The sequence below is a fragment of the Babylonia areolata genome, chromosome 5 (assembly GCF_041734735.1).
Source record: "Babylonia areolata isolate BAREFJ2019XMU chromosome 5, ASM4173473v1, whole genome shotgun sequence".
Lineage (NCBI taxonomy): Eukaryota > Metazoa > Mollusca > Gastropoda > Neogastropoda > Buccinidae > Babylonia > Babylonia areolata.
In genome coordinates this window covers 10,080,324-10,106,767 of record NC_134880.1, presented here as the reverse complement: position 1 = coordinate 10,106,767, position 26,444 = coordinate 10,080,324, and the positions used below count along the sequence as shown (strand labels likewise).

The window sequence follows — 26,444 nt, the reverse complement described above, 5'->3', positions numbered from 1 at the left end:
ACACACACTGACTACCTTTAGGGGCAGCAGCCATGTCCCCATGGGGACTGTTGATGAACAGATCCAGCTGCGTGTCACTGCTGCTGAAGCTCCCACTCTGCTGGTACTGCAGAGACTGGGCCGTGTAGCGGGCTGCTTCCGGACTGGCAGTGGGCTTCAGCACACCTGAACACAGCATGCACACATGTCATCAGTTTAGTCTCAATTTCTCCAGGAGGCGTCACTGCGTTCAGACAAATCCAAACTCTTCTTCTTCTTCTGCGTTCACTCGTATGCACACGAGTGGGCTTTTACGTGTATGACCGTTTTTACCCCGCCATGTGGGCAGCCATACTCCGTTTTCGGGGGTGTGCATGCTGGGTATGTTCTTGTTTCCATAACCCACCGAACGCTGACATGGATTACAGGATCTTTAACATGCGTATTTGATCTTCTGCTTGCATATACACACGAAGGGGGTTCAGGCACTAGCAGGTCTGCACATATGTTGACCTGGGAGATCGTAAAAATCTCCACCCTTTACCCACCAGGCGCCGTCACCGTGATTCGAACCCGGGACCCTCAGATTGACAGTCCAACGCTTTAACCACTCGGCTATTGCGCCCGTCTAAAATCCAAACAAACGCTACACCACATCTGCTAGGCAGATGCCTGACCAACAGCATAACCCAACGCGGTTAGTCAGGCCTTGAGTGCATGTATACATATACATATTTACATACCTAACAGAGTAAATTTCTTCTACTGAATTTTGTCAGAGGACTACACTGTTGTTGCCATGGGTTCTTTTTCAGTGTGCCAAGCGCGTGCTGCACTGAGGATCTCAGTTTATAGTCTCATCCGAATGACTAGACGTTCCAGTCAAACTAGGCTGAAAAGGCAAGAGCGGGATTTGAAGCCAGACCCTCACAGACTCTCAGAATTGGCAGATGAGTGTCTACACCATTCTGCCACCTTCCTCTGAACTGAACTTGATAGAACTGAAACCCTCAGTTTAATTAATGTTAAAGTCTGAAGATTCATGTGTGCTTCAATGCCTTTGTATGCACCAAGAGGCGACTGCTGTATTGAAAAATGGAACATGTGTTTGTTTGCTTTCTGTTTCAAGTTAGATACTTATCTGTTAGCTGTGCTGGTTGGCTGGTTTATTGGTTGGTTGCCTGCCGTTCACTGGTTTTCTGTGTTTGTATGGTGGGGGGAGGTGTAGGTGGACTGTGTGTGTGTGTGCCTGTGTGTGTTCGTGCGTGCGTGTTTTATGCATGTGCATGCATGTCTGTGGTAATAAATGAGTCTGCATTTGCTTTCATTCATTTTCTATTTGCATTGCTTGTATCATCTTAAACTATTTCTTGCTGTAAAAAAAAAAGAAAGAAAAAAGTGCCCCTCTCGCCCACCAATTCTCGCAAGTTTCAGTTTCAGTAGCTCAAGGAGGCGTCACTGCGTTCGGACAAAACCATATACGCTACACCACATCTGCCAAGCAGATGCCTGACCAGCAGCGTAACCCAACGCGCTTAGTCAGGCCTTGAGAACACACACTCTGCTTTTATTTCTTTGAGGCGATCAATGGTGTGATGGCCTTGTACCTGTTCTTTTTGGTATTCTTTGACTTTTCTGAGGATTTCCGATTTTCCTAGATGTAGGCTGCTCGTTGGTGTTGCGTTACCAGCAAGTCTGTCAGCTCGCTCATTTCCCTTAACACCTGCATGTCCCGGGCAGTATGACCATGTGAGTTTTTTAATCTGAAAGTTGCGCATTGCGTTATGCCACTCTGGGCTTCCCATTCCGTTTTCAATTTTCTGTATGAGGTTCATTGAGTCGGTTAGGATCATGGCATGTTGGTTTCCGGGCGTATGGAAGGACGATAGCCACTGGAGGGCATTTGTCACGGCTTCAACTTCCATCGTTAGGCTGGAGGTTGTGACTTTGTAGGCAGCATTCTCTTCCCAAATTGTTTTTCCATTTTGTTTCGCAGTGAATCCCCAGCCAGACTGGTCTTTGGTGACTGAGCCATCTGTGTATATGATGATGTCCTCTTCTTTACTGTTTTCTTCTATAAGCAGCTTCACTTCCGCATCAGTTTTGCCCTCTGGCCATTCCCGACAATGTCTTCCTAGAGTGGGTGAAATGACTGTGTTGAATAGATGGTTGAGGTTTTCGGGGTTTTTCTCCCATTCTTTTGTTTCTTTCAGGTCTTGAAGTCGGCATACTAGCTGGATTGTGTCTTCTGCTTGCCCCATCCATGATCTTCCTCGTCCTAGACGGCTGCCTTTTTGTTCTTTGACTGCGTCATGCAGTGGGTTTTGAGGGTTTTCTAATGCTTTGAAGTAGGTCTTGACCTGTTCTAACTTGTTTCTGGCCTGCACTGAAGGAAGGTCAAGCAGGTATCGCATGGTTTCTGTGGGCGTGTCTTTTGTTGTTCCAAGGATCAGCCTCATAGCTTTATTTTGGACTCTTTCTAATTTTAGGAGGTTGCTTTGAGACGGTGTTGTTAGCCCAAGTCCGTAGTCGATCACACTGAGGACGAGTGATTGGTATAGCAGGAAGAGGTGGCGTTGTTCAATTCCTTTGGTTGCCATTGCTTTTAAGACTGAAAGGCCCTTTTTGCATTTGAGAACAGTGTTTTCCGTATGTTTTCTGAAGGTCAGCATCCTGTCGAAGTGTATTCCTAGGTAGCGTAGGCATTCAGTTTTCTCAATTTGAATCCCATCGAATGACACAGAAGGTGGTGATTTGCTCGCGGTTTTGTTGTTGAGGGTGCACAGCAACGTTTGGGCTTTCGCTGGATTGATGGAAGATCCTGTGTCTTTGCACCATTGAGCAATATTGTTTAGTTGTTTCTGGACGGCTTCAGTTCTTTCCTGAGCATTTTTTGAAGTTTTGAAGACCAGGCCGTCATCCGCAAGGGTAAGCACCCGAGCAATTCCATTGTTGTTTAAGTCTGCAAGGCCCTTCGTGTAGACATTGTAGAGGACAGGAGAGAGTGGAGACCCTTGTGGCAGTCCCATGGATAGTTTAGAAGGTGCAGACATCCAATCTCCGAGGCGTAGGACGACGGTTCTTTCCTGAAGCAAACACACACACACAGACACACACACACTCACACACATTAATTCTTCCCCCCCCATCCCCCCACACATTAATTCTTCCCCCCCTCCACACCCCTCCATTACACACACACACACACATTTATCCTCCCCCACCACTCCATAACATACACCCAGGTACACACTCCTCGCCACCCCTCCTTTACCCACCCCCACCCCCCCACCACACACACATACACACACACACACACACACAAACCCCTGATGCTGGTCTTCCGCCGCGACTTCTTGGGCGGGAGTCCTGTGATGTCCCAGGTGACGGAGCGCAGCAGGCGGTCTATGTGGTCCTCCAGCCGCATCAGGGCCAGAACGATGTTCAGCAACGCCTGCATGCAGTCCTCAGGAAACGTGCAGCGACTCTTGGCCGATGCCTTGGCGGGGCGGTCCGTGCTGGCTGCAGATGCTGCCATGGCCGTGGCCGCAGCGGTGGTTGTCGTGGTGCTTGATGCGGAGAACATGCTGTCCAGGCTCTGGGCCTGGCCCCGCCCAGCCATCGCCCCGCCTTCTTTTGTGTTGCTCAACCCTGTTGTCGTCGGTGAAACTGATAATGATGATGATGATGATTCTTTAGAAGAGGGTGATAAGGTCATGATCAAGACTGTGAGTATCATGATACCAACCTGACTCTTGTGCAATGGGGGTGCATGCTCAGAGGCAAGTTTACAAGATGCTATTACGTTATCTCCATGGCTTCCCACTCTACCCAAACCCACCCCATCTCCATCGTCTTCACACTCAAGCAACAACACAGATGAAGCTGATCATGATTAAGACCATAAGTATGATGATGGTAAAAAAGAATGCAGTGTTTTAAAGAATATCAAATACTTCATTTCAACCAATGACACAGATGAAGTTGATCATGATCAAGACCGTAAGTATGATGATGTTAAACAGAATGCAGGGTTTTAAAGAATATTAAACACTTCATTTCAAACAATGATAAAGATGAAGTTGATCATAATCAAAATTATGAGCAAAATGATGGCAAAGAGAATACGATTTTTTAAATTTTTTTTATTATTATTATTATTTTTTTTATAGAGTATTAAATAGTTTATATCTAAGCAATGACTAAGATGAGACTGATCTTGACCAAGATGATGAGTATAATGATGGTAATGTTGATGTTGTTGTTGTTGCTTTTTAAAAAATGTTATGAGAATGTTTTGTTTTGTTTTGTTTTTGAGAGCTAAAATACTTTAAAGAGAATGTTCTAGAGTTTCTTTGGGTTTTTGTTTTTTTGAGAACTAAAATACTTCACAATCAAGCAATGACACAGATGATGATAGTCAAGATGATGATACAAAATATTAACTATTATCATGATGCTGTGATGTCTTTTACAGTTCTGTATCATGTATACTGTCCATGTTTGATCAGTGACAATAAACTTAACTTCAACTTGTAATCATACAAAGCTAAGCATATCATTTATCTGTATCATCCAAACTGGAATAAAGCCAAAAAACTTAAAAATCCATCAGTTGAGCAGCATGGGATTAAGAAAAATGGGAGCAAAACAAAACATACCTCCAACACTGTTGCGATGAATTATATCCTTGGACTTGCCAGACGATCCCATCACGTTGTTCTTGTGAAGACCATGTTCGCTGCTGGACTGCGTAAACACGCGCTGAGAATTTTTGGCCACTTCGTCGCCAATCTCATCCACAAGCAACGACATCTCATCCGAAAATTTTTCCAGGTAGAGTTCATGAAGTGCTCGGAAAACCCCCGTGACTTTCCGGAACATGCCGCTGTTGAGGATGACAAAGTCCTCATCAATCATAGCAATGACGGAATCAGCTACTGTACCACAGTTCCTGGCAAAGTCTTTGTAGCTGACACCTTCTTCCTCCACCTGCCAGTAACACCATCAAATTATTCACCATATGATAAAGGATTACCTGGTTCATGAAATATCAGCACTATAACCTATGTTAAATTCAAAGATTCATTCATACAGGATTACATGGCCTGACAAAAAAAAAAAAAAAAAAAAAAAAAAATCAACACCAGTTAAAAAGCAGATGTCTCTTGTTTGTAATCCATGGACAGATTGCTGAAATAGGTATTGTGTGTACTGACAATATGTGAAGTTCTTGGTCTGATGATTTTTTTTTTTTTTTTTTTTTTGAGAACTTTTACTGAAAAACAACTGAAATTTATTCAAACCATTGTACACCAGCGTTTCAAAACCTGAGCCATCAACACCGAATCTGGAAGGCTGTCAAGGTGATCAGAGTGCTGGTTTTGTGACAGGTCCGACACTGCCACCACAATTACCCCCATTCATCCCCGTGCCTTTCCTCTGTCCATCTGTTGCACCCATCCACCCTGTTTTTTCAAGCTGAAGTTGTGTACCATAAACACAGACCTAGCAAGCTTTGATGCCACCTTGATACTGTTACTGAAACTTGAGATCAACAAAGGGGAAAAAAACATACACAAACAAAACAGTGAGACACTGAGGCGGAGCTGAAGAAACAGGGATCAACTAGACAAACGCAGAAAGGGCAGCCCAGAGTAGAGTCCGGAGGAAGAGTCACTGACAGCTTTTGCTTCTTAGTGGGCAAAGGGCCTTAGTAAGTAAGTAGTACTGAATCTTGAGTCTTTTCTGTATGACATTTATTGTATTGTATTGTATTGTATTGTATTGTATTGTATTGTACTGTATTGTACTGCACTGTACTGTATTGCATTGTATTGTATTGTATTGTATTGTATTGTATTTGTTTTTGCCACAACAGATTTCTCAGTGTGAAGTTTGAGCTGTTCTTCCTACGTAGAGCATGTCAGTACAGTGCAGTGCCACCCCCTTTTTTTTCTGTCTTCATGTGTATCTGCTTAACTATCAAAAAGGATCTTTCCACAAAATTGTGCAGGGGACAACTGTTTTGATGCTGTGGGTTCTTTCACGTGCACTCAAGTGCATGCTGCACAGGGGACCTCAGGTTTACTGTCTCATCCAAAAGACTAGCAATCACACCAAGGTCTAGCGGAGAGGGGGTAAAAATCACCGTCTGTGTATGGGACTCAAAAGACATGGACAATCGCTTCCTAAAACAGGCACGCTACCACTAGTAGCCACCGCTCGACCAAGTACGCATGTCCTCACCTCTGGCATGAGCTTGGCAAAGAGGTCCTCCTGCTGCTGCAACCTGAGGGCCTTGTACTTGAGCCAGACGCTGTCATCAGAGCACAGCACGCGCAGACTCTCCACCAGCTCCATGCGCCGATCCAGACAGAAGCTGCTGCAGCTGGTGCCTGGGACCGCCAGGGGCAGCTGGGACAGCTGGTCACTCAGGTACTTCTTCAGGGTGGACGCCAGTCGGTTCCACCGCTGTTCTATGATCTGAAGAGAAGGGAAGCTTGTAAAGAACAGTTGGTTATAAATTCAGAACAGCATTCTTTTTCTTCTTCTTCTTTGTTCGTGGGCTGCAACTCCCACATTCACTCGTATGTACACGAGTGGGCTTTTATGTGTATGACCGTTTTTACTCCACCATGTAGCAGCCATACTCCGTTTTCAGGAGCACAAAACAGTGTAATACAAAACATCTTTTTTTATGAATCTGATTGGAAATCATGTGTGATAAAAAAAAAAAAAGCATAATGTTAATACTACTGCAACGCCACTCCAGAAATCAATGTATGCATTGTGACTATATGATTTTATTAAATCTTTTAATCTTTCCCAGTGATCTTGGCATTTTAATACCAATATATTTGTAAGATTTTTCTAAAAATCTTTGTAAAGATTTAAAGAAACAAACATAGATATGGTGTAGCCCAAATGTTCTGACACCTACTTGAAACTGACACCGAAACTGCTCACAAATACAAGACATAATAATTCACCATCTTCATGAACGACAATACACCAAGGCCAATAATAATAAAAATTTCATGTTGTTTCCATAGAAACTTACTTTTCAGGAACATATGGTTTTATGAGTGCAAACTTCATGACAGATCTCACTTTCAAACAACTTAATGCTATTTTATATAAGATAAGATAAGAATAACTTTATTATCTCCAAACGGAGAAATTTGGCCAGGTGCATCACCATAACATAGACAAGTAAACAACATGGGGACCATAACTGTAAAAGTTAACAACAGCTTTTACAAATATTACGAAGACACAAATGTAAAAAACATCACACACACTGTCCCACACACACATCCACACACCGCAGGTAAGAACTAGTATTATTAATGTAAAAACAGAAAGAACTAAGAAACATCATTTGAACACAATTATAAACACAGCCTACCACACTGCACATTGATTATAATAGACAGATAAGACAAGAATAAAGATAAATTGCAGAAAACCGCAACCATAAGTCAATACACACATATCAAATACAAAAACAAAAGAAGAAGAAGAAGAGAAAAAAAAGCCCATAAACAAGACACAAACAATCTTCTTGTAAACCTGATCACTGGAGTCCATGATGGCGTGCAGGGAAGCACTGGAGACCAGGGCGTGGTCTGGCGCTTCCAGGGCACTCATTCTGAGGGGCAGCATGAGGCCTTCCGAGGAAGCCAGAATCAGCACCTCCTGTAGCACATCTTCCTCACTGCCCGCCTCTTTCTCCAGTCGATGGAGCTGAAATACATTGAACACAGACTGACCTCAATGACAAGTCATGTGCTTTAATTTACGAGTTGATCTATGTATTCATGGATGTCTAACTACATTCCTCCTGTGCTTGTGATTATTATTATTTTATTATTATTATTATTACTACTACCTTTTTTTTATATTATATTTATTTATTTATTTATTTATTTATGTAAGCTTATCTATTATTTATTCACCTTTTTTTTTCTTTTTTTTTTCTCTCAAGGCCTGACTAAGCGCATTGGGTTACGCTGCTGGTCAGGCATCTGCTTGGCAGATGTGGTATAGCGTATATGGATTTGTCCAAACACAGTCACGCCTCCTTGAGCTACTGAAACTGAAACTGTGCTTGTGATTGTACATGATTTTTTTTATTTTTTGTCATTTTACGTTTGTACTTCTCTCTCTCTCTCTCTCGTTTTTTTTTTAGTGAGGTGCCATGGCAGTATTGGTCAGACTTTGGACTTCTGATCCAGTGTTCACCAGTGATTCAGGATCCAGGCTTTGTTTCAGCAAGGATTTGTGTCCTTGGAAAAGGCACTTACTTCACTCTTGATTTTCCTCACTCAACCTACTAGGACCTAGGCATGAATGGATACCTGACTTCAGTTTGGGAATGTTAACATGGTGGAAGGAGAGGACTAGGCCCAGCCTTCCTGTGCCAACCACTAGACACAACACACATGAATTCACTGCCCTGAAGGCCGTAAAAGGCTATGGGACCTTTAACCAACTTTCATATAACATTTCTTTTTTTAATATACAATCCCCAAATGTTCACTGTGACCCTGAAAAGGTAATAAAACCTGTAGTAGTCTGTTAACTATTCTGTTCTAAATATGTGTGAATGTAAAGGTATAATTTCTTGCAAAACTAAACAACAGATAAAAGTATATAAGCAAACAACAAAGGCATACCAATGCATCCAAAATGATAATGGCTTCCTCAATCTCTGGGTCATAACAGGAGTCTTTCTCCAGCACATGACTGTTATACATGTGCAGCAGTCCATCCTTGGGTGAGGCAAAGGTACGCTCACCAGGCAAGTCATTGGTAAAACGTAGTAAACCTTGCAAGCAGGAATCCAACCTGAAACAGAATAAAAAAAATTAAATACTGATTCATAATAGGGTTAGATATGGCAAGAATGGATTGATCAAAAATATTATATGGATAAATTCATCTATCATACATCTCTCTTGTAGTCCATCGCATTGGACGATAACATCAATGCACTTCCAAGTCTTGTTTAGTGTGGACTGACATAATATATAATATAATTTATATATGGCTATGGTTTGTCTACAGTGAGAACACAGAAACTGTCAAGGCTCTTTGGGCATTGATACTGCTGCACTCCTCCTCTGTTGGGCTTCTTCGGTGATGCTGGTACAGCATGTTTTGTCAGTGCATGCCAGTCAGTCCTATCCTATGTACACTCATCTAATTGCTTTATGGAGATTCCAGCATGTGCAATGTTGGCTTTCATTGATAGGAAGCCTAGAACTTGAAATAAAAATTTCAAAATTATCAGCTACTTGGTGCCATTATTTGTATATGTATTTGGATTACTTTTTATCACAACAGATTTTTCTGTGTGAAATACGGGCTGCTCTCCCCAGGGACAGTGCGTCACTTCACTACAGCGCCAACCATTTTTCTTTTTTTCCTGTGTGCAGTTTTATTTGTTTTTCCTATCGAAGTGGATTTTTCTACAGAATTTTGCCAGGAACAACCCTTTTGTTGCCGTGGGTTCTTTTATGTGCACTAAGTACATGCTGCACACGGGAACTCAGTTTATCATCTCATCCGAATGACTAGCATCCAGACCACCACTCAAGGTCTAGTGGAAGGGGAGAAAATATCAGCGGCTGAGCTGTGATTCGAACCAATGCACTCAGATTCTCTAGTTTCTGAGGCGGACGCGTTACCTCTAGGCCATCACTCCACAACAAAAGGGTTCAAGTGATGGACCAACAACTGAGCAGATGCAGGTTTAAGTCCAATCAGAGGACATCAACGTTAGCCTTGTCAAAAAGTCCTAAATCTGAATTCTAAGTGGACCAGCATACTTACAAAGCAGCATTGTTATCATCTTCATCACAATGCATCATCAGACAGAAAATCGTTGTCCCCAATTCTGTGGACATCCATCATCCATGCCCTGCTCTCATGATCTCACATCCAACATCTTTTGTGTAAAACCAATTTTAATGAACCAGGAAACTATAGACCAGTGAGCTTGACTTGTATGTAAAATCTTTGAGTTTTTTTTGTTTTTGTTTTTTTTAATCAGAGATGCTATAGCATCACTATGACAACAAACAATCTGAATCTGTATGCAGACTGTCAATGTGGTTTTAGACAGAGAAGATCATGAACAACACAGCTCCTAGAAGTAACTGAAGATCTCACGAAAATGATAGATATAGGTAAACCTATAGACATAATTTATTTAGACTTTAGAAAAGCATTTGACTCTGTACCACATCAAAGACTTTTATCAAAATTAGCTTCATATGGTATCACTGGAAGGATACTGAACTGGACAAAAACTTCTTGTCAGAAAGAACACAGGTAGTTAAAATTAGAGAAAAAAATGTCAACTAATGAAAATGTTGTTAGTGGTATACCACAAGGTAGCATACTTGGCCCTGTGCTTTTTACAATACCGGCAATGCACAAAATAATACTACACTACAAAAGGACTTGTATAAGTTACAGGACTGGTCTGATAGATGGAATCTATATTTTAACATATCAAAGTGTAAAGTAATGCACATGGGGAAAAAATCCAAAAAACAAATACCATATGATAATACAAGACACCATACAGGACATTGAGAAACATCAAAGTGAGACAGACTTTGGCATAACTTTTGATAATAAATGATCATTTGACATACATATACAGAACATAATAAATAAAGCCAACCAGAAGATCAAGAGAATATTTGCCTATTTAGATAAAGATATAATCTTTAAACTATATAAGGCATTGGTTAGATCACAAGTACAATATGGTAATATTGTGTGGCACCCATACCTCAAGAGACAATCTATAGCTACAGAAAGGGTACAAAGAAGAGCAACTAAGTTATTAAGTGAATGCAAATATATGAGCTATCAATAGAGACATATATTTAAATCTGCATTCATTAAAGGGTAGAAGGCTAAGAGGAAATTTAGCAGAAATGTACAAATTGTTAAATTGCTATAAATTATACTGAAGTCAATGTGATTGTGAATGATATTTTTAGAATGTCAGATTATTAGAGTACAAGAAATTCAATTATGAAAATTTGCAAAGAGCACTATAACACTAACCTAAGGAATATTTCATTAGCTAATAGAATTGCACAAATATGGAATGCACTATCTACTGAAACTAAACTTGCACAAAATACTAATATGTTCAAAAATCTCTTTCACATAAACATCAATTTAAAAGAAAAATTTACTGACTTTGACAAGTGAATTAGTGTACATGTAAAAGAAAACATATATAATATGTGTACCCCACAAATAAAAGGAGACAGATATTGAAGGGGACATAAAAAATGGCCATGAGGCCTAGGCAGTCAGATGCCAGTCCCTACACCACTACTACTACTAAATGAATGTCATTCTTTAATAGCAAGTGCAAATAAGCAATCACTGTCACAGCAGGCGGATTCGAAGGTCATGCTATGCATACTATGAATCACAACTGCAATGCTAAACACTGTCAAACTGACTCAACAGCAGTGCGGGTCTCCTTTTGTGTGTCGCCTCATGGCAACCTAATATATTGATAGCTTTCTGTGGGCTATTAGCTCTGGGGTTGCAGCAGATGTAAACTTCGAACAAACAAATAATAATTAAGGGCCCAGACTTCTATATCACTAGTAGTAGAGATCGCTGGACTAGAGCCTAGTATTAGAACAGGCAGTGGGATTTTTGTTGGCAATAATACTGTTAACTTTGATACTATTGTCTAAAGGAAAAAATTCTGATCCACTAATCGACTTGATATTATAGAAGTGATTTATTCCTTTCGTGTAAAACTAAAAGACAGGTGAATCATAACGGCAACTCACTGTCTGGAATTCTCTTCGAGTGTGTTGTCAAGGTTTGCCAAATACAGCTGCAGTGCCGGTGAAGTCGGAGGTCCCCCTGCTTCAAACACAGCATGAAAAGGGGGCAGTCTCCTCAGCCTGTCATCCAGTGGCTCCTGAGTAGTGCTGTTGCTTGTGTTTAATGTCGCCATGGTCAACAAACAGATCTTCAGTCTGGCCGATGAGAAAACACGTTGTTATTGTTGTTACGTTTCAGTTCTCTCTAAATTATTTTCGCTGCCATCTTATTTTTCATGCAGTTGTTTCCCTTGTGAACAAGAGACGTAACTCTTGGTAGCAGAAACTCAATGTCGTCTGCTGCACACAGCACAAAGTACTGATGGGGTGAAGCGAACAGCGTAACTCCAAATGACGAAGAGAAGCTTCCACAAAATAAAGGAGGAAAACTTGATGACACATTTATTACAGCTCTTGCAATGGGGGTGTCCTGGGGTCCGTCGTACGTTTCTTATTCTTGACATGCATGTTATTTAATATCTCTTTTGGTGAGCTAATTCAAGTTTCTATGTTTTTGTTTTTACTTTCACGTTTGTATTTCGGCTTGCTTTTGTTTTACTTTTTGATTAATTTATTCAATCTTTGCCATGTATGCGTTGGACTGTGGGCTGAGAGACTAGCTCAGTGTGTGCCTGTAAGTGACGAACTTTTAGGATCAGGATTTGGGGCGTTGTTATATACAACTTAGACATTTTTGGCTTTTTATGCCCCTTCAAATTTGCTCCTTACATTGTTGGTGAGGTTTTTGACTAGCTCAGTCATTTTATCCATCAAAGTCATATTTCGCTTTTGTCAATAACTCGTGTTTATCTTTGAGGTTCTTAAAAGTATTTATACTAGGTGCACGTTTGATATTGTTTGTTAATTTGTTCCAATAATTTGTTACTCTGTTACTAAATGTAAACTTTCTGAGATTTGTTCTGGAATACTGTTTAGATATTTTGCCTGTAATGTTTCTTGTAGTGTCTACCCCGTTTCTTGTCGTGTAACTCATTTAATATTTTGTATGTCTGTATCAAGTCCCCTCTTACTCTTCTTGCTTAAAGTGATGGTAGTTGTAAGTACTTTAACTCACTCAGTACGGCCAGTCCTCTCTTCTTCTCTACACAGACCCCTCGGATGTCCAGTGGGTGTCTGAATGACCCAACCTTTAGCTTCCGTCGTCAGAATTGTGGTATTCTTTGTCAACATTCACCTCTTCAGTGTAAGAGCCGTTCCGCTTGTAATATTTTGATGGTGGTAATTGGGGTGAAACGCTGTTAACGTCGTCTCTTTCGCCGTTCGTATGGAAAGAGTTAATCTTTCTTGATATGAATAATCTTTTATGCTATAGACCAGCTTTGTTGCTCTTCTTTGAGCCCTTTCTATGGCTTGTGACTGCTTTATTTGCGTTGGGTACCATACAGTGTTTCCATATTCTAGAATAGGTCTAACTAATGTTTTATATAACCGGATGGAAAACTCAGTTAAGTCGAGTACTAAAGATGCATTCTATTCTGTGTTTACCATTGCTTTCCCTGTGCGAAGGCAGGGGCAGCATGTCCACAACCTTCGCCTTCCTCCTAAAGAAATCATAGATCCATTTTTGTAAGCGTCCTTATTTCCACTGAGCGACCACAGTCACCGATGAATATTCTGTCACATATGGGGGATAACAGTGCATAAAGAACAGTTCACAGAGTGCTAACTCCTTTGCAACAATGCTGTATGCCCATTACGTACCAGGCAACGATCCAGCATGGACTGAAGTACTGACTGACAATATAATGACTTTAGATTTTTTCCAAGACAGCTGAGCCAGTCCAGTTACCGTAACATCCATGGCTGATATTCTGCTTGCTTTCTGCAGAATGGATTTCAGTGTTACTTCTTTTTTTGATTGTATATATGATTTAAGACGGTACTGATAACTATCTTTTGAATCATCTTCTCCATTTCTAATAGTGTTGCTATTCTCCTGCATTCTGGGGTCCAGTGTATTGGTGCATAAAGTGCCTGTGAGACATTTATAATAAATGTTGGGGGTGTAAAATTTGCTGAGAGACCTTCATGTGTCTGTGGAATGTACATTCCAATTATGTGTGTGTGTGTGTGTGTGTGTAAGTTTGCCTGATAGACTTTTTTGGGTTGCCAGTTGAGACTTTTTTTTTCACTCATCTACTTCATTCCAGCTGCCTTGTTGGTCTCCATCCCTGACTTCCACTCTTGTTGTGTGTGTGCAAGAATGTTTCCAACTTTGTATTTGATTTGCATTGTCTGCCTGTGTATACAACTCACTCTCATCAATCTCTGGCAGTGTTGGCAGATTCATGGAGAACCAATGTTTGAGGGACATAATGCAACATGGTGGCGCTCTCCACTCCATGGGCAGCACATACTCAGTGTGGCCTACATTGTGTAATGTGGTTAATGAGTTTGTAAACAATGAGAGCACTAAGAGTCAGTCCTATGTTGTTATACAGGGTTTAGTGTTTACCAGAGACATGTGGTAGTTATAATTTCCATGTCTTTGTGCCTGTAAGATACTTTGGGGAGACAAAGTGGGTACTTGTTTGGTCAAAATGGAAACACACATTTATTGTTGTATGGTGTTTACAGGAATTGTTGACGAGCACTGAGAATTGTATTGGTCAGTCATATGTTTGGTATACAGTATTGTATGTCACTGTTGGTGGCAGGTAAGCTCAGTTAAGCTTATTTTACCTTGCACAGACCTCTGTGAGAAGAATGTGTATTGTTGGACATGTGGTGAAAGGTTATATCAGTTTTGGCTGAGGGCAAGTTAATGATTATTTTATCAGTCTTTCATGTCAGTGATGTCCTGGGTGTTTTTGAGATCGTTTCTGACCTGGGCTTTGGTTTTTTGTGTATGTTCCAGGTGTGCTGTCTGACCTGGGCTTTGGTGGTTTTGTGTGTATGTTACAAGTTTGCTGCTTCATTAATATAGGGTGGACTGCTTTGTGAAAGGCTGTGTGCTGCTCAACGCTTGTAAGTTTGAGTTGGTGCTGTTATGTGCTGTTTAGTTCTGCTCATTTCTGTTTACTTCCTGTAAACACTCTACAAAAACCACTCAATGTGGCCTTGCTACTGGTATGAGGAGAGAGTGTGAGTGTGTGCATCATCCCTCTCTGTTCCTCTTTCCTCCCTTCTATTTCTCAACTCTTCTTTCTTCCCCATTTCTACATAAAAAATGAATTAAATAAAAACAGTCTTACGGCGAAACTAGTTAAAGAGCTAAAACTTCCAATTACTTGCAATACTGACAGAAAGGCAGCTTTAACTTTAAGGATATATATCTTTTTGTTATGGCTGAGGGTTTATATGTAATGAACTGGTATAATGTAAGAGTTAGACACAAGAAACATACTGGTAGAGGAAACTAGAAGAAATAAAAACTAGAAGAAATAAAATGTTTCAAAACCATTTCTCTTGTGACACAGCAGAAAATACTAAAGGCCCAATAGGAAATAATGACTTTGCAAGTTTGTTTCAGGAATTTTCTGAATCAGATGTCTTGACTCTGCTAACTTATGCCAGCTTGTTTGGAATGTATTATGAGACATACACTTAGTGACTTACTCTCTCTGTAACTCAGCTTCTTTTTGAAAACATTGGCTAATCTATGGACATCACACACCCACAGGGTTATTTGTCCAACAACTATTTTCAGTTAATGTGTCGCTTTCAAGTCTACATGAATGAGCAAGTCTGATGATTGGGTGTGTTTGGGTGTGTGCTAATGTGTGTGTGTATGAGAGTGCACATGTCTCGAGAATCCACACCTTTGTCAATAATTAATTATGTGCAACTGAAGTGTTGTTGATGACAAACTCAGTTGGAATGTTCTGTTTATATTCCATCTTATGATACTTTATGTGTCCTTTTTGTGAAAAACTAAAGCAAGAGAGATTTTTTTAAAAAGAAAAAAAAGTCTCCTGATTTGAGATTCTCCACTGCAGCCATTCAGAATGCAAACTTGTACAACTGACAACAAAAACATTTGAGGCCAACACTTTATTTCAAAAGTCAGAAACACATGCATACATATCAGGGTCTGAGTCAAAAGTGTTATACAACAGAAGTCTATTGCTCTCCAAAGCCCCTTCGATAACAAAAATTGGCAGTCAAAAATTGACAGTTTTACTACATAAGTCTATTGCTCTCCAAAGCCCCTTTGATAACCAAAAAAAAATATATATATAAAATGGCAGTCAAAAATTGATATTTAAGCCATTAAGAGATTTTTTTTAACATTCATAATCATGCAGAAAATTAAACATCTTTGAAGAGTTTATGATGGTGATAAGTGTATTACATCACTTTTTCCAAAGTATCAAGGTTCCTGTACTAGCAATTCTTTTTTTCTTCTTCTTTTTTGAGGAAGACATGCAGAATGTTCCACAAGATTCCTATCTTTGATGGAGAATTTGTCAGAAAATAATCTTCCACTCAGGCACTGTTGACTCACACCCCGATTTACACACAATCAGACGGGTACAGTCAGATCACACCAACAACACTGCATTAATGCATCCATCATTTTCGGGGTGGTTTGTCACTTGGGCATATTTTCCTGAAAACAAATAAAAATTGATGTAAGTACACTCAGAATTTCATACAATATTAGTGTTTTTTTCAATACAAACAGAAGGAACCTTATACAGTCTCCATGGGTTCGAAGTAATCAGAAGGAAATTTACAAATAAGAAGACTGTATGTTACAATCTAAACATTCCCTTCATCTCTTTCACTGTCACTGTCGAAAAAAAAAAAAAAAAAAAAAAATCAAATTTTAAGAAACTGAAGACATAATTTTTCTCCGTCATTCAGTTATTTAGTTATCACACATCATACATGCAGCACTTTACACTGCTGCTTATTCAGAGGCAAGTACCCAAGCACACTTAAAAATGGACAAAATAAGCACTCAACACACAGCAACCATCTCTTCATTTAATGGCAGGTAAAAGGTCCTGAATTATGCGTGATGTGTGTGTGTAGTGTTCATGTTTTTATGAATGTTATGCCTTCATACATATGTAGTGTTCATGTGTATGTTCAAGGATATTATTTTTTTACATTCTGTCTGATCAAATATCAGAAGATGATAACAATATGAGCACAATGATAGTGGCAAGGAAAAAAATAAAATAAACATGAGGCACTTACCCCAGATCACTTTTCCAGACTGTGTGACTAGACCCAGTTCACTGATATTGACCTTAAAAGAAGAAAGAGAAAAAGATGATGATGCACTGGCTGTACAGACTTCAGAAAAGCTTTTTCCTTAAAATCATTTTGGATGAAATAAAACAAATCTATTGATTTAAACCGACTTCATGCATTATGATGTATGACATCTATTGGTTTAAATAGACTTCATGCATTATGATGTATGACAAACTGCAAAATAATCATAACCTGAGGGATTATGAGTGAAAAAAAACAACCCCCCCCCCACCCCCCAATTAAATTAATCTCTTAAAGAATACCTTCTTTTCATTCATCTGATAAACACTGCAGTCTCTGCAATGAAGGCAGTTGTACACTGCAGATCCTTTACACAGCTGCAGAGCTTCCAGATCACTGGAGTTGGGTTTAAAGAATATGATTTTAACTAATTTTGCACAAGTCTGTTACAAATGCAAAAAAAAAAAAAAAAAAAAAAAAAAAAAATATATATATATATATATATATATATATATATATATATTGATTCATGTAAAAATACAGGAAAAAAACAGTACAAACAACTACAGACACAAGTCTCCACAAAAGAAGATAAAAACAGAACAAAAAACACTCACCTCAATAATGGTTCCCTTGGTGATGACGCCCAGTGAGGTATACATGGGTGAGGTTGGGTTCTTTTTCACCCCGATAATGGGCAAGTTGAATGTGGCCTTCAGCTCAGGGTGAGTCACATGCGCCTTCTTGAAACGCAAGCCCTGCACACAACATTCATTTGTCGCCATCCAATGCTGCAAAATGTGGTAAAGCAGGTGGCATTCTATTTCTAGGTTTGTGGTTAACTCGGACAACAAGAAAGCTGTATGATGTAGTGTGTATAATGCGATATGAAAAGCGTGTCGATCCTTATGTCCTCGTTTACAAACAACTTTTTTCTTTTCTTTTTTGCCTTTCTCTTCTGTGTGTGTGTGTGTGTGTGTGTGTGTGCAAGGAAGTGTGTATGTGTGGCAAGGCAGTTTGTGCATGTATGTGTTTCTTACTCTCTACTGATTAATTCATCCAAACATTCTTCATATTCTCAGATGAAATGTTTATTTTTTTCTAATTCATGGTTTGTTTGTTTTTTTTTTGTGAAAAGTCAACAACTAACATTCACTGTTGAGGACTCACCATGGGCCGGATGAAACGTTCAAATTTCGCAGGTTTCCGTGTGAAACCCTCTCCAACATAAGTAACTTTTGTTACCATTCTTTTCCAGGCCTTTCCTGCAGACAAGTAAGCTAAATGTAAGTATCTTTTCTATACGCCAACAGATCAAGAATTACAATTCAAAGACCACATGCATACATACTTATGTTCACATGTGTGGACATAAACGGTCCATATTTGCAGGGACAGTGTATGATGAGCATAAATACACGGACAGATATACAATGTGTTCACAGAATGTTTTGTGTTTGTTTGCAGTGGAGTACACAAAGTAAATAAAACAATATCCTTTGTCCATCCTTCTGACTGAAAGCAATAGTAGCCTAAAGATTCCCCCCTTCCCTGCAAACCTTCCTTATTATGTGACAATTAAGAATGAATAAATGCGAATGACTTTTCCATCATTTCGATCCAAGGAAGATTGCATCTTCCAGTTCATTCTAATTCTCAGCAGGTAAAGGTGAAAGGGGTGTTTGTGTTCGGTTTTGTTGTTTTATTTTTTTATTTTATTTATTTTATTTTTACACAAAACAAACAAACAAAACAGCAGAAAATCATTTTGTGCTGGAATCATAATTTTGAAATCAATGAACAGGTAATCACATGATGTAAATTTTCTATAATCATTAGCCATTTAAATTCTAACAATACATTAAAAAATCTACCATCATGGCTGCTTTGGTTTTTTTTTTCATCTATTTCCATTTGATGAAAAGTTTATAAGCCAGGTATTTGTACAATGGTTTTGTCACGCTCTGAAAATGCATCCATTAGATTTGAGGTTGTTTTCTTTGGAAGAAAAAAAAAAAGTGAACATGCACTGTAGAAAAACACAAGTGTCCATGTTTGTGTACACTTGACTGAGTGTATATAACTATAAGCTTGTTCATCAGTGTGCAGCCTCTCGAACATTGACAGTTTTTGTTAACAAAAAAAAAAGAAAAAAAAAAGAGCTTTGAAATTACATATGACCCCTTCACATGAGCTGAGCATATGCTATTTGCTTGATCTTTTTTTCTTTACTCACTTTTGGTTTTGCCTGATTTCACCACTTTGAAAACTTCTGCTTCACTCATTGCCTTGACCTTTGGCAACGGTACCTCCCATTTACCCTGTAAGCAAGTTGAAACAAAACGCACAAGTCAATTGGTGAAAAAAACAACCAAACTTATTCTAAAATGTATTTTGCAACACATTTAATTTTAAACACAACAGTCATTAGTAAAAAATATAATATTCTTACAACATATTTTGCAAAAAAAAATATTTTTCCAGAACTAAAACTGTATGGAAAATTGGTTAAAACTGAATTATTGTGTGGATGGGGGTTTGCAGGTTCAGTTCCTGGACTGACTAAACATGAGTATCTATTCATCAGCAGTTTCACCCATGGTTGAAGTGCATCTGGCCAATTTCATGTGATCACTACCTCTCATGTAAAACAAAACTGCCACGTGTGTGCTAGTGTGTGTGCATATGAACTTACTAACATTTCATTTGTGTGTGCATGGGTGAATATAGGAGTAAATGTGTACACTTGTTATTGTAGTTATATTAATCAATAATTATATATCAATGTGTATTGAAGTGTGTACGAGTGTAAATGAATGTGTGTATTAAACTACACATTTACACCCATAACAGAATGTAAGCAAGTGTATACATCACACAAGGATAAAATATTTCACTGTCTTACCGCTTTTTCTTTCCTCTTCTGTTTTATTGTGTTTGACAACACTTTTGCTCTCCGTTGCTGCTCTCTGTCAATCAAGTAGCCTGGTTCAACTCCCTCAGGTGTTCTCTCCTCTGTCTTCTTGTTCGTTCTTTCTTCATGCATCTTGATGCTGCAGAGGGACAGATTGTGTTTAAAAAAACATACCATGCTAACAATACACATAGACATTATGGACAGAAAAAAAAAAAAAAGATTCACTATCAAACAGACCACACTCACAGTCACATATTTCTTCAATCAAATTCAACAGAAAAGCAACAAAAATAAAAAATGTGAGTACCTCAGTATTTACTCACACAGAATGTTAAGAATTATGTTTATATAAACACAGTCACACCTTGATAATTTTCATTTATTAAACAAATGATATTGTAATAATTTAATTTTAATATACAGTGAATGGTAAGACCAATATTATTTTCACAAGCTGAGTGACAAGAACTTGAAGAAATAGACAGCAAATAAAATGGCCACCGGTAAAAGACACAGTAAATCAACTTGGATTCCTAAATAAGATGGATGCACACAACTTCAAGCCATGGACGCTTAATGCCCCCTATCAGTTTGCATGCAGGCAACAAAAGGTAGGCAGGAAGAAATCCTGAAACAGTCAAGTTTCTGGAGTTGTTCCCCTGTGCCTTTCATTCACCAAACTGACCAATGTTCAAGCTGCAGGGAAGGCCAAGTATCACCAGCCACACATTGCAAGCATTGTCTGGTTTCTTTCTATCTTAAAACATTATTTTAAAAGTAAAATTTACTGTGCAGTCAAAGCATATTTTGTGAACAGCAATGCTGTTCTCACTGAGATCTGGTTTTAAACTGAGAGACAAAACTGTATTAAATCACATTTTTCCCATCCCGCCCTCCCATCTCCATCCCCAGTCCTCCGCATCACCACCACCACTCTCTCCATCCGTATTCCATGTCCCTTTATCCAGTCAAAAACTTACGTTTTCTTCATCTGTATTTTCTCATTGTGTCTCTTCTTGTTGTGCAGCTTAGCCCTGGAACACACAGGATAATTACATGCAAATTTCATCCATGTATATATAATCATAATACAATTACAAATCATAAATCAATAACAAATTCAAATCAACAATAAATATTGATTATGTCTACAACAGTCACTGAGTCAAGTGATTATTAAACATGAGGAAAAATTCTAAAAGCTTTACCTTGTCTTGAGAAACAGAAACATAACAATATCATAAAGATCAAAAGTGGAGTAACAATTGTTTGAGTAAACTCTTTTTTTCTCTCTTTTTTTGGGGGGGGGGTGGTAATTTCTTTCAACTATCTCTTTCACCTGACTTTTTTGCTTCCTTCATTTAATATTCACCAAATGAAACACTGTATCTTGATTTCCTCTCTCTTTTGTTCTTATTTCCTTCTTTTCATTTAATTCATTTTTTCAGTTATTGACAGAGAAAGGTAATAAATGTGTTTAATCATCCAAACATGTTGGTCATCTTTAAACAAAAGTTGCTCATCTTCAAACAAATGTTGGTCATCTTCACTCCTCAAAAAAATGGGTCAGTTTAGATCATTTTGCTTGGAAGTGAAACAATCTGTTCATTGCCAGGCTCAGTGACATGTTGCCATGGATCTTTCTCTGCCTCTTCTTTTTTTTGATTTTTTTTCCCCCAAAGACCAAAAATTCCATTTGACAAGAACAAGAACTTTAAAAAGATATGGTTTTAAAAACACACTTGTTCAATTTTAACTTAAAAGTAGAAAAAAAAAAAAAAAAAATAAACAGCCATTCATTCTCTTACAGAATTAATAAACATTATGTCAGAAAAGTTAATAAATATGAGAATGATGAAGCCATGCATGCGTCATATATCTACACAAGTACAATTGAAAATTAGAATCTACAATAAAACCCTTAGACTTAAAACATGAAACAAAAAATCTCACTTCAAGCCCCTCAATTTCCTTGCTGTCTGAGACAGTTTGTGAGGCTCTCTGGCTTCTTTCTTTCTCCTGCACACAAGAACATACAAAAAATACAATGATTTAAACTGAACTGATCACCAACATGGCTGATTTAAGGAACTTTTTCAAAACCAAACTATAGAACAGCTATACTGTGGATTTTAAAAAACCTTCTGAGAAGATTATGGTTAATTTACTCATTTACTGATTTGAAGATATGATGTCACATCCTGACAGTTTCTGGTTTTCATGTTTCAAATTTCAACCAAATTATGAATGATGTCAAAGACCATCAAAATAACCTCACAATTACCACATACATTCTTTATGATTCACTGATTGCTGTGAACAATCAAAGCTTTAACTTTAAGTGTATGAATGAAACTGAATACAAGTATTGTAAATTCTAAAAATACATTCTCCCTATTAGTCTATATATTTCTTTATTGCTAATGCTACTAGAATAAGCATATTGTTCACTTGATTATGATAATGAAGTGGACGGCATTAAACCACTTAGCATCACAGAGGATCAACTGAATCAGTAATACTTCAATACTGAAATCATGTAAGCTACAAGTACAAGTTAGTAAGTAACAAATGTATACAAATTCTTATTTTCTAATTCAAAGAATAAAACCCTATAAGCTATACACATTTTAAAAGTATTATTTGTAACTATAATTTGAATAGTAATTCACTAATTATTAAGCAAAAAATAATGTTGGCATTCTATTATTCATTAAAAAAAAAAAATTAAAAAAAAAAGTCAAACTCTAAAAGCTTACTTTTTCTCTTCATAATCCAAGCGCCGCCCATGGCGCTTCCTGTGAAGCTCTATGTGTTCGTTTTGCGGCTGAAAACAAAAAAACATGAATATAATAATTAGCCAAAAATAGTAAAATACACAATTTGGTTCTGTTATCATTAAATCATAATGAAAAGCAAAACAAGGTGTAACCTTCATCAGTTCATGTCTTTAGACAGTTTGCTTGCAGTGAACACACACGTGCAAACATGCACAATTATCCAAAAGCAGAAAGTACACACTAATGCAGGTTCTTTAGTTTAATCAATCATTCAATGTAAAGGCAAACAAAGTACATCTATTCAGGTGGTTTGTTTGCTGTAATGCTGACTGGAATCACAACTGCTTTCTTCCTTTTTCCTGGCTCTGACCATGATCATCCACTCATCTCCTACCTCCTTTCAGAACTCTGCTTCTTCATTCTCCATAGGATGCACTATCCCTTTCCCACTGTCTCTTTCTCAGTTTCTGAGTCTCTCCCTTTCTCTCCCCTTCCCTCTCTCCCCTCCAACCCTCTTCAAAACTAGATTGTGAAGCTCAGGTTGTACGTAAGAACAACCTCCACAATGATTTGTGAAAAGTATTGAAGTACATTGGTTCTTTCATCAATAACTGAAATAAAACAGGTATAGCCATTTGGGTAGATTTTATTTCTGACTTCAACATCGAAGAGTGGATGGGTAAAAATGTTAATATAGCCACTTAACCCGGAGAGCACGATGAGCCACGATCATGGCTTTCCCGGTGAATTGTGATGGGCCACGATCGTGGCTCTGTTTACATAAGGTCCGACATCGTACGGCTATACTCGGCAGCCTTCATAAAACTGCCTCGTTCTGGTGTTACTGCCTCCATGCTTGTGTTTGCACAAACTTTGACCGAGTTTACAAGTCCAGATCTTCGTATTTTTTTTAAACAATGAGTGACACTGAAGTTGACAAAGCTCAGGAAATGAGTGACCTTGTCACTAGTGATGATTCGTTTGCTGACACTAGTGACAGGGATTCTGGTGAAAACGGCTTTGTTATTTTGACACTTGGGCATGCTGGCTTGCTTGTTCATTCAGTTTGTGTCTCCAGCTACAAAAACTGGGGGGTGGGTGATGGGGGTGGGGAGGGGTGGTAAAGTGGGTTAGGCATGGATCTATTGCGATTTCTTCACCAAATCAAGATAGAAAACTGGAAATTATTTTGATTTAAAGCATTCTTGCTGCTTTTGAAAGCAACATGAGCTAAAAGAAAACATTTATTTCTGTTTTTGCCTGTGATTGCATAAAGTATTGTAGATGTGCGCGTGCGTGGCGTCGGTGGGTGTGTCTCAAATAAATAATACAATGCTTATAATTTCATTGTTTCAGTTATATTCATATCATGTCATTTCATTGTTTCAGTTATATTCATATCATATGATATGTATTTGACTGTGCTTTCATATATGTGAAACTGCATGTCTGGTGCATTTCTGTTATGCATGTGTGGGTGTATGTGTGAATGTGTGTCTTCATTTTTTACATTTATTTGCTTATTTATCACCATTGTTGTCTTATTTATTTATTTATTTATGTTTTATTATTATCATTTTATTAGTATTACTAATATTATTACTACTACCTTTTTCTATATTATAATTATTATTTATTTATGCAAGCTTATCTATTATTTATTCCCCCGTGGTTTTTTTTTTTTTTTTTTTTTTTTTTTTTTTTTTGTGTGTGTGTTTTTTTTTTTTTTTTTTTTTTTTTTCCCAAGGCCTGACTAAGCGCGTTGGGTTACGCTGCTGGTCAGGCATCTGCTTGGCAGATGTGGTGTAGCGTATATGGTTTTGTCCGAACGCAGTGACGCCTCCTTGAGCTACTGAAACTGAAACTCATATCATGATTCTGCAGCCAGAACATTTTTTGTACAGTTTAAAAAAAAATTAAATTAAAAATTTAATTCCAATTTTGAGATTTTGACTCTGTAAAAGATGTGAAAATACCTATAAACATTGTGGTTGACGTTTCTGGAAAACAAGTGTGCAAAATTTGTTAATTATATCCTATGGATAATGGAATATCTCCAACTACATACAAGGTACAGCCTTTTTCTTACTTTTAACTGATTCTTCATTCACTCTACTTTCCAAAAATGTACAGGTTTACCTATTTATTCTTACTGATAAGCATACAAATGCCTCAAATCAGAGCACAGGTAGCGGAGGCAAACTATCCCTTTGTTTTAAGCATGATTTCTGTAAGTATGTTTTATTATATCCAGCACTTTGAGGGTTAAACTCTGTACCTGCCTGGAGGAACTTGACAGAAAGCCAACACTCAGACATAGAACGCAGTGGATTAAATGAGGCCCTGGTCTTGCTTGTCTCTGGCAAAGCATAGTTCTGAAACTGTCATGCAATATGACTCTCATCCCTGAGTCTCATGAAATCCTACACTGTATACACAAGAATACCTCAGTATCGTCGGTAAACTGCCAGAGTTGCACTGGAGAGGTTCCCAGCACTGTACTTGCAAAGACAGTCTACACAGAATCGCAGTGTGGTCTCCATGCCTTTCGCTAAGTTTTAGATATTCTTTGACTACAACTCAAAGCAATATCTACATTTCTTCCCTCTTCTTCTTCCACTAATGTTCAGCGGTCATAACTTTGACCATTACTAACATTTTAAGTTTGAAGTGGATAAACCATTCAGATTTCTGACTTCCCTTCCAATTCCACTCCGATTTGTGACTGTTGGAGTCCATACTCCATGTCCATGCCTTGTTTTGAACACATTCCGTCCTGAGCGAAATTGTGGATATTACTATTAGTATTACCACCACTTTAAACCACGCGAAAAGCCAAATAGCCACATTACATTATTTTCTGTAGAGTTTGTTGATAATCTGTTATGAATACAACGGTAATAAAAGGAATATAAAATCACTTACCATTGTGTTTTACTTGAAAATGTATCACATGTGTTCTTTCACAACTTTTTCCCAGTGTGGCCAGACAGGAAGTAGTTGTTGACGCGAAAGCGTCTTTTTTCCACAACGCAGTGGGAAAGCAATGAAACTACTGAAGTTTAGACGAAGCCGCACGTGACTGAGTGTGTAATTTGCGAGAGAACACACCTTGTGTGTGTGTGTCTGTGTGTGTGTCTGTGTGTGTCTGTCCGTCTGTCTGTCCATGTCTGAAGCTGTGTCTGTGTGCCCGGTGAGTACGCGTGTATGTGTGGGAGTCCGTGTGTCTGTGTCTGTATCTGTTTCTCTGTGTCTGTCTCTCTCAGGGTGTCTGTGTGTGAGTCCATGTGTCTGTGTGTGTTTGCGTCTGTGTGTATCTCATTGACAGTGTGGGGTGGGTGGGTGCGGGGTGGGTGGCTGAATGTTTACGGTGACTGTGTGTAAGTCTGTGTGCCTGTGTCTGTGTGCGTCTGTGTCTGAGTGTGTGCGTATGTGTCTGTGTGGGTGGGTGTATGTCTGTGTCTCTGACTGTGTGCCCGGTGAGTCTGTGTGCGTCTGTATCTTTGTGTGTGTGTCTGTGTGTGTGTGTGTTTGTCTGTGTCTCTGACTCTGTGTGTGAGTGTGTCTGGGCGTGGGGGTGAGTGGGTGGGTGAATGTCAGCGTTCAGTTGTGACTCAGTGTGTTTGAGTCTGTCGGTGAGTCTGCGTGTCTGTGTCCTTGTGTGTGTGTGTGTGTGTGTGTGTGTGTGTGTGTGTCTGT

General features: G+C 38.7%; 2 protein-coding genes across 3 annotated transcripts in view; both read right to left on the bottom strand.

The window, feature by feature from the left end:
* The window catches only part of LOC143281920 (uncharacterized protein KIAA0825-like), a 49,281-nt gene extending 37,193 nt beyond the window's left edge, over positions 1 to 12,088 (bottom strand). The window contains exons 1-7 of one of the 2 annotated variants that reach the window (XM_076587217.1): positions 11,823 to 12,088; positions 8,661 to 8,832; positions 7,555 to 7,728; positions 6,229 to 6,465; positions 4,641 to 4,971; positions 3,307 to 3,648; positions 16 to 165 (exon numbers count right to left, since the gene is read on the bottom strand). In XM_076587217.1, coding sequence (XP_076443332.1) covers positions 16 to 165; positions 3,307 to 3,648; positions 4,641 to 4,971; positions 6,229 to 6,465; positions 7,555 to 7,728; positions 8,661 to 8,832; positions 11,823 to 11,992 — 1,576 coding nt within the window. In that variant the 5' untranslated portion in view covers positions 11,993 to 12,088. The remainder of the gene's footprint in view (positions 1 to 15; positions 166 to 3,306; positions 3,649 to 4,640; positions 4,972 to 6,228; positions 6,466 to 7,554; positions 7,729 to 8,660; positions 8,833 to 11,822) is intronic. The other variant, XM_076587218.1, reaches the window with a different exon arrangement.
* Positions 12,089 to 15,857: 3,769 nt separating this feature from the next.
* On the bottom strand, positions 15,858 to 25,801 carry LOC143281919 (ribosome biogenesis protein NSA2 homolog). Its single transcript, XM_076587216.1, has 10 exons — positions 25,671 to 25,801; positions 22,725 to 22,792; positions 21,919 to 21,984; positions 20,946 to 20,999; positions 19,954 to 20,101; positions 19,285 to 19,369; positions 18,219 to 18,313; positions 17,666 to 17,806; positions 17,028 to 17,079; positions 15,858 to 16,431 (listed from the first exon to the last, which is right to left on the bottom strand). The coding sequence occupies exons 1-10, from the start codon at positions 25,671 to 25,673 to the stop codon at positions 16,364 to 16,366; spliced, it is 780 nt and encodes a 259-aa protein (XP_076443331.1). The 5' UTR covers positions 25,674 to 25,801; the 3' UTR covers positions 15,858 to 16,363.
* Between the last annotated feature and the right edge of the window lie 643 nt (positions 25,802 to 26,444).

Coding starts and splice junctions, on each gene's coding strand:
- LOC143281919 (XM_076587216.1), bottom strand. Junction 21,000..21,918: donor AGGAAATTGAGGGGCTTGAA/GTGAGATTTTTT, acceptor TGTGTGTTCCAG/GGCTAAGCTGCACAACAAGA. Junction 19,370..19,953: donor AGAAGAGGAAAGAAAAAGCG/GTAAGACAGTGA, acceptor ACTTGCTTACAG/GGTAAATGGGAGGTACCGTT.